Here is an 18952-nt window from a genome sequence, read left to right as displayed (position 1 = left end):
ATATATATATTAACAATTATCAGAGATATGGTCGTTATGATCAAAACGTTTCGATCTTGACGCGAATCCTTTTCCGCGAAAATATTTGTTTGTTAATATAGTTTTGAACACTAAGGACGGTCGAGTATTCTAATTTTATTTAGTTTGAAATGTTCGGTACGCTACAAATTCAAAACAAAATATTTTGTTATAAAGTTGTTTTTGGTTTAGTTAATTTTTAGTTTAAGATTAAAGACAAAGTCTAGATATAAATAATGTATGTCATCCTCAATAGATCGTTTTAAAAATATATAGTTTCTTGCAAGAATTCTTGTCGATTATTTTCCTGGCTATGTATGAATGTATCACCAAATTAAGCTTCGCTAGAATATTCCGTATATAATTTTATCTTTTTTAGCAGTCCCCTCTTTGATCATATTCAAATTCTCTCGCCAAATGCGCGTTAATACATTTTAAATTTAAGTAATCGCTTCGTAAAATCCTCTATTATATATATATAAAAACTAAATAAAAGTCGAGTTTTATAAAGATCTGAACGTTGACAAGAAAATTCTATTGAAAAGAGAAGGATAACAGCCAGAGTGGATTCGCAACACATTATAAGTTTCACCGTTTTACACATTATTAACCACGCAGAAAAAATTCGTATAATAAGTATATAATTATACCATTTTTAAAAATTCGTATAATAAGTATATAATTATACCATTTTTATAATAAGCTGTATGTAATTCAATAATGCGCTTGTTTTAATAGCACATATTTTAATAGAATATGAGTTTAATAACAATCTCAGACGTAATATACTGAACTTAATACTAATGCTTTTGTCAACAATTCCGCTGATAAAATATGTAAGTTGCAGATGTATTGCCCATCCCACCAGGAAAAACTGTTTTTATGGAATAATAACCAATAAAACTAGATGTCATACAGTAAAAGAGTAATATAAGCATATATACGTCGGCGTGTGCGTACGTGCGTGTGTGTCGTGTGTGGCGTGTATATGTACGTATCTATATTAAACATTTTCTTTATAGAAATATACGTGTAATATATCCTATGAACAACTTTGAATGATTAATAAATTTGTATATTCTCAAGAAAACGAAGTTTAAAGACTGCTTGCTATTTTTATATTTTAATTCAATTGTTAGATTTATCATACATTATTCTTAATTATAATTATTTATTGTATGTGTATTTTATTAATATTTTTTATGTAATATTATATTAAGTTAATAATGTTTTGTACGATTTAATCAATCAAATATTTTGAAAAAAATATTTTAAAAAAATCTTTAAACTTATTTCCTCAGTTTTGGATCGGTATTTGGAACAATAACGTTTGTAGCAATTACTATTATATTAACATCTTGTTAGCTTATACTCCGGCAACGTGTCCTTATCAGTGTATCCTTATACAATATGAATTGAACGACATGCCCCAAGTGCCCCAAGAGAGAAAGTATGCTATGTATACTGGTATGTGTATAATTTTAATACTTGCTAAAGTGATTGGCAGTTTGGTTACATTGATGCTTATGCATATACTATGGATATTAGAAATTTACAATTTGTTGAAACTAAATATACACACAGATTTTCCTAAAATATTTCATAAAGTAAATCCAATCATATGTTATAATAGAATACGATTTATTTAGCATTATGCAAATGAAAGAAAGTTCTTGGTGAAATATATCCTTAAAATTTTACATAAAACTTATTAGAAATTTTAGGAAATATTTTAAAACATTTTCATGATTCTTTCAGATTTTTATTTATACGAATTAAACTATATTTTTTTTTCAAAATATGACAACGAAAAAATTATAAATAATATCTTTCAATATTCGCAGATTTCTTTCAAATAAATATTTCTGAGAACATTTAAGATATTTTGATAAGATTTCAAATTTGCGCTATGATTATGCGCTATGATATATAATTATGAGCCTTGATAAATAACCATTGTGTATAAATCCTATCAAAACTTAATTAATAAATTTAAATTAGATTGTTTTGCATAAAAACTGATGACAATGTAATTTTGATAAAATTATTTCTCAAAATTACAAGTAGACTATATCAAAAAGGACCTCATATAAAATCACTGAAATTACACTAATATTCATAGTCGATTTTAGCTAAAGTACGACTGTTACAATACAAATATTTCGGCCTAAATAAAAAATCCTTTATTTCTTCAAATTCGTTTTAACGGAAACATCTATTTATATCAGTACATCTACAGCTATCTATAGCTAGTAACGTGTCCTAAAATTCTAATATTATTATCTCTATGAAATGTTATATATGCAAAAACCTCGAAAATTCAAAACAACATATTATCTTGTCTAATCGTAAGGTTAATATAAAAGTAACGTATCAACTGTGACATTACTTTTGAGATACATAGCTACCTGTGACAACCTTTATTGTCAACAATATTCCTGGCTTTCTCTCTTTATAGAAGTATATCGTCAAGTCAAGTTTGACTAGAATATTCCTTATGTAATTTTAACTTTTTGTAACTTCTTTCTAAATTTGTTTAAATCCTTTCGCCTTATTTACATTGATACATTGCAAATTCAAACAATCGGTACGTATCTTTTTAAAATCTTTTATTACTTCAAAGAAAATAAAATCATTAATAAAAGCGAAATATCGTTGAGACACTTCAACGAAAGGAAAAGTTAATTTAATTTCATCAACACATCATAAGAGTTTTATTTATTTATATATTATTTTTGTATTCACATATATATTATTTTTATTATTTATATATTATTTATATATTATTTTTATATTTACATATTATTTTAATTACACAGAGATAACTCACCTACATAATTACTCATACAGCACAAGATCTCCTGGGGACGTCTCAGAGATGTCCTGAGGACATAGAAACGTCCCTAGGACGTACCCTGGACGTTTCCTGGACATACGTGCTGTTAGGGTAATAATTCAATTGTGGTACTATTTTTATAATATACTATCTTTAATTTAATAATTGTTTTTGTATTTGTTTAAATAGCACATCTTTTATAATATGGAAATAATTAATATGGAAAACCTATTTATGCAAATAATAATATTTTATGGAGTATTGCATACAATAGTAACTTTACTGACATTGTTTATTCGTTTTATATGCGGAAATTCAGTAAAAATAAGAGTAATACTTTTAGAATTACTAGCCTCCACAGAACTATGTATGCTAAACTACGAAATTATTGGAAGTATATATCTATATGTTGAACATCTTTATTATACAAATTTATTTTATCATAAATATATCCGTATAGTACAATCAACATTAACTCGTACAATCAACATTAATTGATGGATAACCGTTAAATTTGTTATAATAATGGGATTTAGACACTACTCTTTTTTTATTTTTTTTTGTATGTTTTATATTTTTATATTTTTATTTTAAAATTTTTGAGTGTTAGATTTATTATATATTATTCTTGGTATGATTATTGTGCATGTTTTAATTAAGATTTTCTATCTTGCTTTTTATGACATTAAAAAAACATTTTATATAATTTGAAAAGTATATTTCATTTTTTAAAAGAAATGTCATACTCGTGTTTTCAGCTATAAAGTTAATTCAGCTAACAAAGTTTACGTCATTGTTTTATATATCTATTACGTTAGCATTATTAATATTTTTGAGACTATATTGGGTCGACATAGAATTATCCCCTAATATAATGCTAGAACATATGTTAATAAACAAGGATATTCGCTTCTATGGTGTACTTTTAATATTTGCTCAAATCCTCGGCGATTATCTTGCATTCACATTTTTGCCTGGGATATGGTCCTATTTTGGACTCAAACGATCATTAAGTTGCTTTTCAATGTTTTATAAAGTAAGTTCAATAGTATAATAGTTCAATTATGTATAATAGTATACTTTAGTACTTTATAGTAATACTATTTATAATTTTTTCTTCTTCCATACATAGAAAATATTTTCTAGTAAAAAAAACTTTAGAATATTATATATAACTTTTATAATATGAAAATATTTGATTCGTTGAAAAGTTTTTTCATAATTTTTATTATTTCATAAGACGAAATTTCATAAGAGCCTTGACAAATATGACTAGTTCATAATTTATTTAAGTATTCTTCGATTTTTTCTTCAGATCAACATTTATTAGTACATTTTAAACATTTAGATAGAATGTGAAATTGGTATCAAACATAAGCTGCGTTTATAGAAAATTGTTAGATACAAATTCTAAATTATACATATATATATATATATTTTTTTAGGCAAAAACTTACAAAATCTAAACAAACTTAGTATGTCTTTTTCAGGATTTTTCATAATTAAGAAATAAAGAACTCTGAAAAATTTCTAAGTCCTTTACGAAAAGTTTTTTCTTCTAGATTATTATTAAGCAATATTCTTTAAATAACGCACATATTTATGATATGTAAACATGTAGCATATATATAAATTTTAATATTAATTTTAATAAATATTTATTAATAAATATAAATTTATGTAATACACACACGCAGCATAACACATTTTATACATATACAGAGTTATTACTTTATGCGGATAATTTAATGTAATTTTACTGTTAATTTGATAAATACATATGATAATTTTTAGACTGATGTGGCAGCTGCATTTGCTATGGAATGGCTATTGACTATAGTTTACAGATTATCAGTTTATAGTCTAGCAAATATGAGCGAAGAGCTATCTAAAAATTGGTTGACATTTATATTAAGTACCCTGTTGACATTTTCTAGGATTGCAGGTTAGAAGATGTTAGATGTTCTTATTCTTTTTTATAAACATGATATACTATTTTGTTAATATTCCACAAATAATATGCATTTCAGGATTTTATTTGGTCGGTAGTTTCAACAATCCAGCGTTAGGAGCTTCTTTGAGATTCTATTGTTCAGGAATTGACTATCACAGTCTATTAGTTTATTGGGCTGCCCCGTTTTGCGGATCTCTTTGCGCCTTGTTTCTATTGCGTTTATGCAAACAATTGGCATATTACAGAACAACTGGGCCAGGTCCCGATACCAGATTTTACCTTAGATTTGAGGACATCAATTATGAGGTACATTATATATTTAAATTATTCTAATAATTATATATTTAAATAATACAGTTACCTATTATATTATATTAATAAATATATATTTATATTTTCGTTACATATAGAGGTCAAGACATAATAATTCGTTGTACATACAGCAAAGATTTGAACATGCACGTTCCTGGCCGATTAATGTTCCTTTTAGACCGCGTTGATGGGAGCAATTTAATTTTAGAATAATGCACTGTATTAAAAGGAACAAAAATAATTTAACAATATAATATTTGACAATGTATGCAATAATTTATAATACTATTGTGTTTATCATAAATAATTTTAAGTGCTTGCAATCTAGATTAAATAGGAGATAAAGAACCAATTGTTTATTACTGTTAAAAGAATATGTCCTCGTGCAATTATTAATATAATTATAGAGAAAAATTCGAATTATTAATACAATTATAGAAAGTTAGTTTTACTGGTATCTGAAACATATTTTAATATATTATATTTTTTATATGCAAAAAATGTTACACAAAAACTTTAACACATTCGTTACCGCGATTCATTTAAATCTTTCTACAGACTACTTCATATTTCTTTTTTACATAATTATGTAAAACAGATTTAATTTGATAACATGAATAAGGAGAAAAATTATTATTGTCACATATATGTAATGCTTGTAACAAAACGTTGTGTCACACATATGTAACATTAACAGCGAACGTATTAATACATGCAAACATAAATATATTCATATACAAATTTTCATATATGCATATATAAATATATATACATATCTAAATATATTTATACTTATATATGTATATGTCTGTATTTAAATATTATGCAATACTACTGTGATTTACTATGCAATACAATATATTGAATATTACCTTGATTTATTATGCAATACAATATATTGAAATATTATGCAATTGGCTTTAGTTGAGGTATATTATTGAAACTGCTGTCATGCGTTTACTTATTATTAGCGATTGGTAAATTGAACGACGTTCAACGTCTTAATGCATGTATAAAACATGATATATGTACGACATAAATGTTATGTATATTTTATAATGATACATTTTATATAGGAATAGTATTTTTTAAATAAAGTTTTTAACCTATGTAATTTCGACAAAATTATTTCCCAAGGTTACAAAAGGATTGTATAGAAATTACATTATAAAAAATTAGCATGATTCATTTATAACTAAATATACATGAAAATTGCTGTCATGTTATGTATATGATATCAAAATCTGAAATCAGCAGAATTATGGGCAATATTGAAGATATTTCGATTTTGGCAAGATGCATTTCCCGGATATTATTTTTCATATTTCATATCTGCATACCAATATCAACAGCCATTATCACAAACAATATTAATCGTATTGCTGAAAATGATACGCTGTAATAATTACAATGTGGAAAAAGTACACAACCATTGCGCAGTGTTACGAAGAGTCTGTTTTCGTAGAAGAAAGCCGTCTTATGAGACGTAATATAAACAAAAGATGGTAAGTACCTTTTATGTACCGGGACGCTAAGTTGCGAGACAGTGATGCTCTGCTTAAAATATTTGATAGAAAATGATTGGATAAGATTGAAATAGATAGAATTCCTATATTGATTTATACGACTTATCATGCACCGAATTCGTACAACATACACTTCCTACATATTTTAATCATATTTTATGATGCTATTCTTTTCAATCATCTTGAATATTGATGTTTGTATAATAAATTGATATTTCTGAATTATAGTAAATATCGCGTTATGTATTTATTATTATTTTATAATAAACTACTTATAATATTCTTTCATAATAATTCTACTTATAATAATGGTTATAAAATGATCAGATAAAAATGAAGGGAATATCTATGTAGTTTAATCATATCTTACGATACTACTCTTTTCCATCATATTGAATATAAAAGTTGGTATAATTAGTTTATATTTATCAATCATAGACAATACATAGTATATGAATGCATTTACGAAATTTTATAAATGAGTTGTGAAATATGTGAATCAAAATCACCATAAAATATGATAGAAAAATTTTCTATCATTTTCTATCCAAAATTTTAAGCAGGGTGCGCATTCGATCTCTACTACCGCTAGACTTTCTATTAGTTCTAATCTCGTGCCGACTTTGATGCTTATTTGTTCTCGAGGAGGCATAAAGTGACAGAAGCGAACACCACATGCATTCATGGCTGCTGCTGGAGTACCGAGCGAAGAAGAAGAGAAGGGAAGCGAACCGAATTTTCGGTCAAGTAATTTAAAGATCCGTTTTATTTGAAAGTGACATCCATATAATCGCCGAGGATTTGGTCTATATTTTATATTACGTTACAAAACTCGAAGCGTAGCCAATTCGTAAAATGTTTATGCAATTCTAGATTCCGCCAGCTTAATTAACCAAAGTTCGTAAAATATAAAAATTTATAATAATGTCGAGCTTCGACACGGCCTGATACCGACACCTAACGTGACAGAGCAAAACTACTTTGCAAATCGCGAGCGCATAAAGCGACCTCTAATATAGATATATAAAGCGAGCGCGCGCCGATCAAGCTCTCGTCCCTCTTTCGTCTTACAGTTCCATTCGGGTCTTCTCCAATTTTTGCGGCCTCGGTAATGTAAGCTCTCCTTCACGATGTAACGCTTAGGAAGGAAAGACTAAGGACTGTGATACGAAAGAAAGGGTAATTATTGCCACGATTGTTTGAAATTCGAGTGACTTTATTAAACTGAACTTTGGACCACCAGGGCGCTAGTACAGTCAAGAGAGACTTATGCTGCAATTCTAAGGAATATACGAGTAAATCGTAAAATCGTAAAGTCGTAACTTACGAAAAAAACAAAAAAAAAAATCGTAGATATTTACGAGTTATCATATGATATATAGTCCGCATAGAATTGCAGATCTACTCATAAGTTCTTACGAGTCTTACGAAAACAAGTTACAAGTTTTACGATTTTGTCTAGAATTGCAGTATTAATTAGTGCGCGTTCGGCTCGGTAATGACATTCGTTCGCTACAATGATTCGGTTTCGTTGTATAAGGTGTAAGAGTCGCGTCTGTAAGTGTAAGAACCAACGCACAAGCACATATGTAACATGTTAAGTTTACGGATTTCTTTGTGCGTTGACTTAAGTTTAATTTTACGTACAGATATGGCCATTGCATTGTCAGTACTTAATGTAACGTAACATGTTACGGATGTGCTTGTGCGTTGGCTCTAAGAGCCAACATTGCTGTGACATTTGAATTACATAGAATATGTATTGCTTTACATGACTCTTTTCGAAGCTTGGCTATATAGGTAATTTGTGGTATCACTGGTCAAAGCGTGAAACGTCCACATTTTTTAAAGAAGCTAACTATTATATAATGTATATATTATGAGTGATTGAAAGTGTTTGTATATATGTGATATGAAATAATAAATACACACGTACGTATACAGTGTACACGATACTGACTCAATTTTGATAGTGTCACATTGTTGCGGTCGAGAATACATAAAAGTATTTCATTCAAAGCAAATTGTATGACTAGCACGAAATATTTCATATTATTGTTAGGAACCTATTTTAGTCCAGGGACTACTTGCTTTGTGTCCACACTGTGGCTACAGTTCGCTTTACTTCCACCAATGTGAATAATGTAATACAAAATTTATTAAGAACAATGTTGTCATGTCATTTTCAAGTCACACTGAAAGCGGCTTGCGGCCATCTTAATGTGCCATATATTTTAATTACTAGTACCAATTTCTTTCTTTGTTCTTGTAACAAATGTAAACATACATTTCGATTATACAAAGTCTTTACAGATGTTCTACAAAATGAACAACAAACGAACTACTACGAAATTGGAGAGAATAGAACGAGATGGTTCTACATGCAAGCGCACCAAAAGAAAGGATAAATCTGCAGTTTCCAAACCAAAAGTTATTAATAAAGAGCCAGGTACGATATATATATATATATATATATATATATATATATATATATATATAATAACTATAAAACAATATATATATATATATATATATAATATATATATATACATATATATTAAATATAAATTTAATAACAAGATCGAATTTCATAGAGGTATGTAATAATCACAACTTTATAGATAGGACGCCATTACCAGCTACTGCTCTACAATGCCGAACTGTCATAATAGGATCTTATAAATATATTCCACGAGAAAGAGTAGTAATTTTTCGAAGTGGTGTAAGATTTGAAGTACCTTTACTAGAAGACGGTAGATCGTTTTTGCATTCACTGCCTGCTGGGAAAAAAATTACCAAGTCTTTTAAAATATTTTCGTATATTTCAGATCAAGATTTTGTTACTTTTAATGTGGAATATAAGGAAATAATTAAGGTGCTGATTCATTTTGGGGAAACATTACCGGTATTATTTCTCTATACGTCTAGGAGTTCGGGAGCCATGATACGTGAATTATTAGGAATGCAAGATCGGAAGGGCCCATATTACGATCCTGCCGGAACAGGTATTTATTGCGTAGAAGAATACGAAGAATTCTTTAAAAAAATATTATTTTAATATTATTATTTACTTATTCTCTTTGCCAGTTTTAAATGATATAAATGTGTACGCGTTGATCAACTCTTTGAGTGCTGCGATCGTATACAGATTGCATTGTATATGTATTATTGCTAGCTCAAGGCTTGATATTATCAATTGATCACGCACAATACTGCGCTATTTTGCACTCAAAGAATTATAAACTCAATGATAGGTTTAGTAAACAAGAAAAACAGTGAATATTTTATAATTTCATTATCTTCTAGATCACACTCACAGACGTATAACTTTATTGCCAGAGGAATTAACGAATGACTCGAAGATCAAATTAAAAAATATATTCTCACCTAGAGGCAAGATGGAGGAGTTGAATCCTAAAGAAGCAAATGATATTCTTCTGCGAGCTTTACCTAAGGATGTATGTGTTCGATTTGATAGCATTTTAAATCATTATCTATTACAACATATACGTAATGTTTATATTTATGTATTCTTTTATTCGCAGAACCAACAGATCACTAGTATTATACGACGACAGAGCCAAAGTTCGCTGCTGAATATTGTCAGTGACGATGGTAGCATACAAACGTAAGAAATTTTTCCTCACTGATCAATTTCTACTCACTTGAGCTCATATTCTAAATCCTCTTTTATCTATAAAAGTGCCTCTAAAAGAGGCTTAAGAGCCATCTGATTGGCTGAGAAGCTACATTTAAGAGAAGGCACATTTATCGATAAAAAAGGATTCAGAATATGGGCCTTGGCATCTACGTGTTTTTTACTATTTCACATTATTCGAGTCTGCTTTGTTGAAATGTATTTGAACGCAAAAACTTTCCGCTTTTACAGAATAACTGTGTATCCACCGCCACCTGCAAAAGGCGGTATAGCCATCAACACTGAAGATTACTTGTGCCTCGCTGAGGATCAGTATTTAAACGATGTGATTATAGATTTTTATTTAAAGTATTTGACTTTCGAAATACTGTCAGAATCTGACCAACATAGGACTCATGTGTTCAGTTCGTTCTTTTATAAACGTTTAACCAGCTCACATGCCCAAGCTGCCGAAAATGCTATACCAATGACACCTGCTGCCAAGCGACACGCAAAAGTACAGATGTGGACGAAGAATGTTAATATATTTGAGAAGGATTTTATTATAATCCCTATCAACGAGCAGTAAGTGAGACTTTGAATGTTCAATAATATATATATATATATATATATATATATATATATATGCATACATACGTATATATATATGTGTGTGTCGGAGAGAAAAGTATATCTGAAGCCGGAGTTTGCTGAGCCAGGACTCGAACCCGGGTTTTTCGCTTGCAGGGCGACTGCTCTAAACCACTGAGCTACCCAGGCTCTCGCTCCAACACACTCTCTCTCTCGTCTTCTTATTGATGTTATTGTCAAGATACAGCTTGTTACTTCAGTTCGGTTTATATCCTACATGTATATATATATTCCAATGAGATATGCAGTTTTATATGACAACATGATGTTGTTTGCAGAGCGCATTGGTTCTTAGCTATTATTTGCTTTCCTGGACTAGTTGGGAAAGTTGACATTTCTGCCCCGAGTGTCAGTGAAAACGATGTTAAAATTCCGCAAAAGAGCAAAAAGATGAAGAAGGTAAAAACGAAAGCTGTTACGATTGGCTATACAACAATAACACCTGCAACTATAACGATAGATCAACCGAATGACGGATCGGAGAGAGACGAGGCTGAGGGCGATGATGAACCAATGGAAATAGATAGCAATGAAGAAGTACAATACAAAATAAATTTTATTCTTTTCTGTTTTTGGATAGTTGAAATAGTCGATTCTTTTTTTTTTATTATTTTATTATTTTATTTATAGGAAGAGGTTGATCAGCCTGTACAAGATATAATTCAGCCGTTTAAAGTGAAACCGGATGTTGTAGAAGAAACAATTAAAGTGTAAGAGTTATGCGCATTACGTAATCTAAATGCAATTTATTGCACGCTCAATATTTGAGTAAGTTGAGTTTTAATTTAATTCAATCAATTTGATTTGTAGTCCCTGTATATTGATATTCGATTCGTTTGCTGGTGCCAGTAGGGCACGAGTGGTTGCTACATTAAGAGACTATTTAAGCTGCGAATACGTTGCCAAACTTGGAAGAGAACAAATCTTTTCAAAAGATACCATTAAGGGTGCATGCCCCAAAGTACCCCAACAATCGAATTTAACTGATTGCGGCTTGTACGTACTGCAATACGTGGAAAGTTTCTTTCAGGTTAGTAAATTGTAAATTATTTCTTTTGCATTACCACAAGTTATTAGCTTGACTAATAGCTTCAATCAACTTCTGTTTTCAGAATCCAATTAAAAATTATACGTTACCAATTAAGACTTTAAATACGTGGTTCGAAGAGATTGTCGTGACAAGGAAAAGGGAAGAGCTATCGAAACTACTCATTAAGTTGATGAATGCCACCAAAGGAAATAGAACTATCCATTTGCCTAGTGTGAATTTTCCTACGCAAGACGGCAAACTGAAACCGAAGAGTGAAAATCAGATAGACGTGAAGGTAACGAAATCGGAGCTTGAAAATAAAAGAAAGCCTACGGCTGACGCGGACACACATATTAACATGTCGGTAGTGGCAGAAAGTACTGAATCGAATAATGAAGTAGTTAATAGAACTTTCCAGATCATTCCTTATTCTCCGTATATAAGTTCTGACAGCAATGCAACAGAAATATTGACCGAGCCGAAGCTAAGCCGAAGACCAAGCTGGTTGATTTTTATAATCAACTAAAGTTATCACCCGCGATATCACAAATTACAGCCATGCTACTAATCCGATCTTATTTCCTTGTGGCCTTTGTCCATTCCTCTATGAATATTTTGACCTTCTCTAGAAAGAAATATATTCCCGTGTTGAACAGAATGCAATACGACTAAGAGCTATATATAATTTCATTCATATTTTCTCATACATTTGAATATATTTATCACGGCTAATATGTCGAATATTTTATCAATTTTCAGGTCGTCAAGTAAAACAATGTCCTGCCTTAAATCTAAAAGATTTCCAGGTTAATGTTAAGAACGCAGACTTCAGACGATCCTCAAGCTGCAAAGAAGCATAAAGGGGAACCTTTTAATTCCTGTAAATAAATGTTATTTTCTTTTTTTACAGTGATAAGGTTAATGTTAATCCGCATAGATAATTCATTTATCATGTAATAGGAAATGTAGTTAATACTTTATAAAGTAAATAAAACTACAAACATAATTCCTGATTGTATATTTGATACTTTTTAATTGAAGTTTACATGTATTTTGTATAACGAGTGATTTGGTACTGTTGTCAAGCATCGGCGTATCCCGAGGACACGCATCTCGAGGACGTGTTCCTGAGTAACAAGTCGTTGCGTACAATTATCAGTCTTGATAAATAACCATTGTGTATAAATCCTATCAAAACTTTATTAATAAATATAAATTAGATTATTTTGCATAAAAATTGATGTAATTTTGAAACGATGTAATTTTGATAAATTTATTTCTCAAAATTACAAGTAGACCGTAACAAAAGGATTTCATATAAAATCACTGAAATTACATTAATATTCACAGTCTATTTTAGCTAAAGTACGACTAAAGTTACAATACAAATATTTCGGCCGAAACCAGAAATCCTTAACTTTCTCAAATTTGTTTTAACGGAAACATCTATTTATATCAATATAACTACAAGGCTAGTAACGTGTTTTAAAATCCTAATGTTATTGTCTTTATGAAATGTTATATATGCAAAAAATTTGAAAACTCAAAACAAAACGTTATCTTGTCTAATCGCAAGGCTAATATAAAAGTAACGTATTAATCGTGACATTACTTTTGAGATATATAACTGTGACAACCTTTATTGTCAACAATATTCTTGGCTTTCTCTCTCTCTATAGAAGTATATCGTCAAGTCAAGCTCGACTAGGATATTCCTTATGTAATTTTACCTTTTTAGTAATTTCTCTGTAGAGAAATTGTTTGTTTAAACCCTTTCGTTGGATCTACATTGATACATTGCAAATTCAAACAATAGGTACGTAAAATCTTATATTACGTCAAAGAGAATAAAATTCTTAATAAAAGCGAAATATTGTTGAGTCACTCCAACGAAAGGAAAAGTTAATGCGATTCCATCAACACATCATAAGAGTTACATTTATTTATATATTATTTTTATATATTCACATATTATCTTAACTATATAGAAATATCTTATCTACATAATTAATAATTTAATTATGTTACTATTTTTATAATAAACTGTATTTAATTTAATAAAATCGATTTTGTTTAAGTAGCACATCTTTTAATAAGATAATGGATAAATTATTGGACGAAGTACATGTATCAATAGGATTATTTTATGGAATATTAATAATAATAACTACGCTTTACGGAAATTTACTAACAAGGAGACTTTTAGAACTACTAATCTCGATAGAACTAAGTTTAATTAACTACGACTTTATTATTAAATGTACATATCTATGTTGAACATCTTTATAAATTTATGTTTTCATAAATATATCCATGCAATTTCGTACAATCTACTTTAACTGACTGGTAACCGTTAAATTTGTTATAAAAATGGGATTTAAACACTACTCATTTTTTAAATTTCTTTTATATATTTTTGTTTTCTAATTTTTGTATGTTAGATTTATTGTATATTATTCTTAGTATGATTACTGTGTATGGGTGCCTTGATTAAGATTTTCTATCCTGTTTTTTATTACGTTAAAAAAGCATTTTATGTTATTTCAAAAAAAAATATATATATATATATTTTTTTTAAAGAAATGTCATACTTATTTTTTTCAGTAATAACATTTTATTTTTGGCCACTGGATTATTTAATATATGTTATAATATGGGTTGCTTTACCGGGTCTAATATCAATATCTGATATCATATTCGACGTAGAAGAGTCCCCTAATGTAATATTAGAATATATGATAGTAAACAAGCATATGCGCTTCGGTGGTATTATTTCAATATTTATTCAAATTCTCGGCGATTATCTTGCATTTATATTTGGGCCTGTGTTATTGTTCTGTTTTGGATACAAATATGTCCCATCAAGATGCTTTTCAACATTTTATAAAGTAAGTTTAATAATTATTTATAGTAGAATATAATTTCTTCTTCCATAGATAGATAGTATTTCCTAGTGAAAAAATTTTAGAATACTATATGTAACTTTTTACAATATGCGAACTTTTGATTCATTAAAAAGCTTTTTCATAGTTTTTCTTATTAGACGAAATTTCATAAGAGCCTCGACAAATATGACCAGTTTATAATTTATTTAAGTATTTAAGTTTATAATTTAAATATTTTAAGTTTATAATTTATTTAAGTATTCTTTGATTTTTTCTCCAGATCAATATTTTTTAATACATTTTAAACATTTAGATAGGATGTCAAATTGGTATCAAACATGAGCTGCGTTTATAAAAACTTATTAAATATAAATTGTATAAATTATATATACAAGGTGTCTCATATTCTCCTCTGGGCATTTTGTGGGGATGTAGAACAGGTTGAGGTGAACATAAAAGTTCTATACCGTTTTGCGATATTCGCAATAATTATCGAGATATTAATTGTAGAAAACTTGTAAATGATCATGCAGAATATGATAAATGAGTTATAGTAGCGACGACTGCCGTCGTGTACTTATAGGTCAAATTGAACAAAAAAGTCTTCTACCATTTTCCAAATAATCACATAGATTTTCAATTATTAATTAAAGAAGATTATTGCACGATTTTGCGTGATAATTCATCTCCTTTAATTAGTAATTAAAAGTCTATGTGATTATTTGCAAAATAGTAGAGGACTTTTTTGTTCAATTTAACCTAAAGTATAAGTACATGACGGCAGTCGTCGCTATTATAACTCATTTACCATATCCTGCATAATTATTCACAAATATTCTACAATTAATATCTCGAGAATTATCGCGAATATCGCAAAACGATATAGAACTTTTATGTTCACCTCAACCTATTCTACGTCCCCAAAAAATGCCTGGAGGAGAGTGTGAGACACCCTGTATATATATATATAATTTATAGATTTGTATCTAATAATTTTTAAATATATATATATATATTTTTTTTTTGTTTAAAAAAAATATATATAGAGTATCCTATTACTACCGCATTATCTCTTAAGGACGGATTCCTGAGATAAATAATTTGAAGAAAAAAATCCTAATACAAAAATGTCGAGACTATAATACTTTTCAAACGATTAAAGTTGATCAATTATACTGGCTAAAGTACGCGCGCTCAGGTACGATACAACACACAGTTGCATGCATATGTCGTCCCTTTTCTATATATTGATACGGAAGTTCTATACATACAACAATATATACAATATATACAATATATATATATATATATATATATATATATATATATATAATAATCTGCTTTTTCTATCATTTAAATAAACATAACGTAAATAATAACAATCTTGTCAAAATGTTATGAATAAAATATCACATAATTCATTTATGAGAATTAGTAGGCTGTCACACATTTGACGTTTCTTTCAGTGATTTACAACTAATTTCATATCTTATGCAAATTCTCACTTATGTGCATGCATCTGTACCATTGTGTGTTGTACCGTACCTGAGCGCGCGTACTTTAGCCAATATAATTGGTCAACGTTAACTTTAATTGTTTATAATTTTAAAAGTATTATAGCCTCGACATTTTTGCATTAGGATTTTTTTCTTCTAATTATCCCAGGAATCTGTCCTTAAGATATCTCTTAAATATCAGGCGATAGTGGCGGTATATATTTTTGTTTAGGCAAAAAACAAACGAAATCTAAACGAACTTAGTATGTCTTTTTCAGTATTCTTCATAATTAAGAAATAAAGAGCTCTGAAAAATTTTTAGATCCTTTATGAAAAGTTTTCTTCTTCTACATTATTATTAAACAATATCCTTTAAATAATGCACACACTTATGAAATTTGTACGTTATCGCGTATAGTCATATAATACGTTTTTTTCATTAATATCTAAAAATCTATATGGTTATTTGCAAAATGATGAAGAACTTTTATATTCAATTTGATTTAATGTACAAGTAAATATTATATTTTATGGAAAGCATTTTATGATATACACATGTATATAAACATGTAGCATATACACAAATTTTAATATTAATTTCAATATAAATATATGTATATAATTTAATTTTAATATAAATATATGTATATAATACAGCATGTCACATTCTACCTTTAGAAAAAATTACTTTAAGTTGTTTAAATTAACTTAAAGTTGTTTAAAGTTATTTAAAGTTATTTATACTTAACTATAAATAACTTTAAATAACTTTAAGCAATTTTAAGTTAATTTGAACATCTTAAAGTAATTTTTCTTAAGGGTATATACAAACCTCTTCATGGATAATTTAATGTAATTTTACTGTTAATGTGATATATATAACAATTTTTAGAGTAATGCGATGCATACATTTGTTTTGGAATGGCTGTTGACTATAATTCATAGACTATCAGTTTATATTGTAATAAGAATCAGCAGACATCTATCTGAGGAATATTTGACACTTATATCATGTACTCTGCTGGCATTTTTTAGGATTGTAGGTTAGAAAATATTAAAAGATGTCCTTGTGGTTTTTTATAAATAAGATATACTATTTTTTAATATTCTACAAATAATATGCATTTCAGGATATGTATTCATCGGCAGTTTAAACAATCCAGCGTTAGGTGCTTCTCTGAGAATCAGTTGTTCAGGAATTCGTGACTATCACAGTCTATTAGTTTATTGGGTTGCTCCGTTTTGTGGATCTCTTTGCGCCTTATTTTTATTGTATTTATGCAAACAAGTCGCAGACTTGTACGTAACATCTGAGCCAGTTTCCGATACCGGAATTCACCTTACACTTGAGGATATCAGATATAAGGTGAGTTATATATTTAAATCATTATAATAATTATATATTTAAATAATAAAGTTATCTATTATATTATATTAATGAATATATATTTATATTTTCGTTACATATAGAATTCAAGAAATAGTAATTCGTTATAGATGCATCAAAGATTTGAACGTGTACATCCCTGGTCAATTAATGTATGTCCCCGGTCGATTAATATTCCTTTTAAACTATATATGTTAGCAATTTAATTTTAAAATAATGCACTATATTAAAAGGAACAAAAATAAAATTAACAATATAAGATATTTAACAATGTATGCAATAATATACTATAATATATAATACTATTGCATTTATCATAAATAATTTTAAGCTTGCAATCTGGATTAAATGAGAGATAAATGACCAATTGTTTTTTATTGTTAAAAGAATATGCCTTGGTACAATTATTAATATAATTATAGAAAAGTTAGTTATTAGCATAATTATAGAAAGTTAGTTCTTTTTACTTGCATCTGAGAAATATATTTTAATATATTATATCTTTTATACGCAAAAAATGTATATTTTAATACATTTTTTACCGTGGTTTATTTAGCTCTCTCCACAGACAACTTTATATTTACTTTTTTATATAATTATGTAAAATAGATTTAGTTTGATAAACGTTTAATGAACGTAGAGAGAGAAATTATTATTGTCACATATATGTAACGCTTGTAAAAAAACGTTGTGTCACACATATTTGACAGTAGCAACGGTATTAATACATGCAAATATAAATATATTTATATACAAACGTTCATATATGTATATGTATATGTATCTAAATATATTTATACTTATATACATATATATATGTCTTCATACATGTATATGTATTCAAATATTATGCAATACTACTGTGATTTATTACGCAATACAATATATTGAAATATCATGCAATTGGTCTTAGTTAAGGTAATATTGTTGAAATTGCTGTAATGCGTTTACTTATTATTAGCGATTGGTAAATTGAACGACGTTCAACGTCTTAATGCATGTATAAAACATGATATATGTACGACATAAATCGTATATTTTATAATGATACATTTTATATAGGAATAGTATTTTTTAAATAAAGTTTTTAACCTATGTAATTTCGACAAAATTATTTCCCAAGGTTACAAATGAGTTGTATAGAAATTACATTATAAAAAATTAGCATGATTCGTTTATAATTGAATATACATGAAAATTGCTGTCAAATTATGTGCATG

General features: G+C 28.2%; 3 protein-coding genes across 11 annotated transcripts; all 3 read left to right on the top strand.

Moving 5' to 3' along the window:
* Positions 1-2073: 2073 nt before the first annotated feature.
* LOC116843464 (aquaporin-11-like) lies at positions 2074-6234 on the top strand. Of its 7 annotated transcripts, none has more exons than XM_032813900.1 (7): positions 2074-2605; positions 2869-2965; positions 3044-3248; positions 3613-3890; positions 4649-4799; positions 4885-5114; positions 5219-6234. In XM_032813900.1, the coding sequence occupies exons 3-7, from the start codon at positions 3059-3061 to the stop codon at positions 5306-5308; spliced, it is 939 nt and encodes a 312-aa protein (XP_032669791.1). In that variant the 5' UTR covers positions 2074-2605; positions 2869-2965; positions 3044-3058; the 3' UTR covers positions 5309-6234. The 7 variants fall into 7 exon arrangements, with proteins under 7 accessions (XP_032669791.1, XP_032669790.1, XP_032669789.1 ...); XM_032813899.1 differs by having other exon boundaries at positions 2838-2965; XM_032813903.1 differs by having other exon boundaries at positions 2249-2605; positions 2838-2965; positions 3590-3890.
* Positions 6235-7662: 1428 nt separating this feature from the next.
* On the top strand, positions 7663-12795 carry LOC116843463 (sentrin-specific protease 6-like). Of its 2 annotated transcripts, none has more exons than XM_032813897.1 (12): positions 7663-7825; positions 8960-9095; positions 9268-9399; positions 9475-9651; positions 9953-10104; positions 10192-10274; positions 10536-10868; positions 11213-11471; positions 11565-11644; positions 11745-11964; positions 12047-12259; positions 12724-12795. In XM_032813897.1, the coding sequence occupies exons 2-12, from the start codon at positions 8960-8962 to the stop codon at positions 12733-12735; spliced, it is 1797 nt and encodes a 598-aa protein (XP_032669788.1). In that variant the 5' UTR covers positions 7663-7825; the 3' UTR covers positions 12736-12795. The 2 variants fall into 2 exon arrangements, with proteins under 2 accessions (XP_032669788.1, XP_032669787.1); XM_032813896.1 differs by having other exon boundaries at positions 7685-7825; positions 8951-9095.
* A 673-nt stretch (positions 12796-13468) lies between these two features.
* On the top strand, positions 13469-18753 carry LOC116843466. 2 transcript variants are annotated; one of them, XM_032813905.1, is made up of 6 exons: positions 13471-13780; positions 14046-14224; positions 14569-14852; positions 17238-17388; positions 17476-17711; positions 17816-18753. In XM_032813905.1, the coding sequence occupies exons 2-6, from the start codon at positions 14065-14067 to the stop codon at positions 17840-17842; spliced, it is 858 nt and encodes a 285-aa protein (XP_032669796.1). In that variant the 5' UTR covers positions 13471-13780; positions 14046-14064; the 3' UTR covers positions 17843-18753. The 2 variants fall into 2 exon arrangements, with proteins under 2 accessions (XP_032669798.1, XP_032669796.1); XM_032813907.1 differs by lacking the exon at positions 14046-14224 and having other exon boundaries at positions 13469-13780.
* The last annotated feature ends 199 nt before the right edge of the window (positions 18754-18952 follow it).

Source organism: Odontomachus brunneus, unplaced genomic scaffold (assembly GCF_010583005.1).
Source record: "Odontomachus brunneus isolate Ranch 3 - 2012 unplaced genomic scaffold, Obru_v1 Obru_scaffold_033, whole genome shotgun sequence".
Classification (NCBI taxonomy): domain Eukaryota; kingdom Metazoa; phylum Arthropoda; class Insecta; order Hymenoptera; family Formicidae; genus Odontomachus; species Odontomachus brunneus.
Note: the sequence above shows the minus strand (reverse complement) of the source record. Positions and strands in the feature narration are given on the sequence as shown.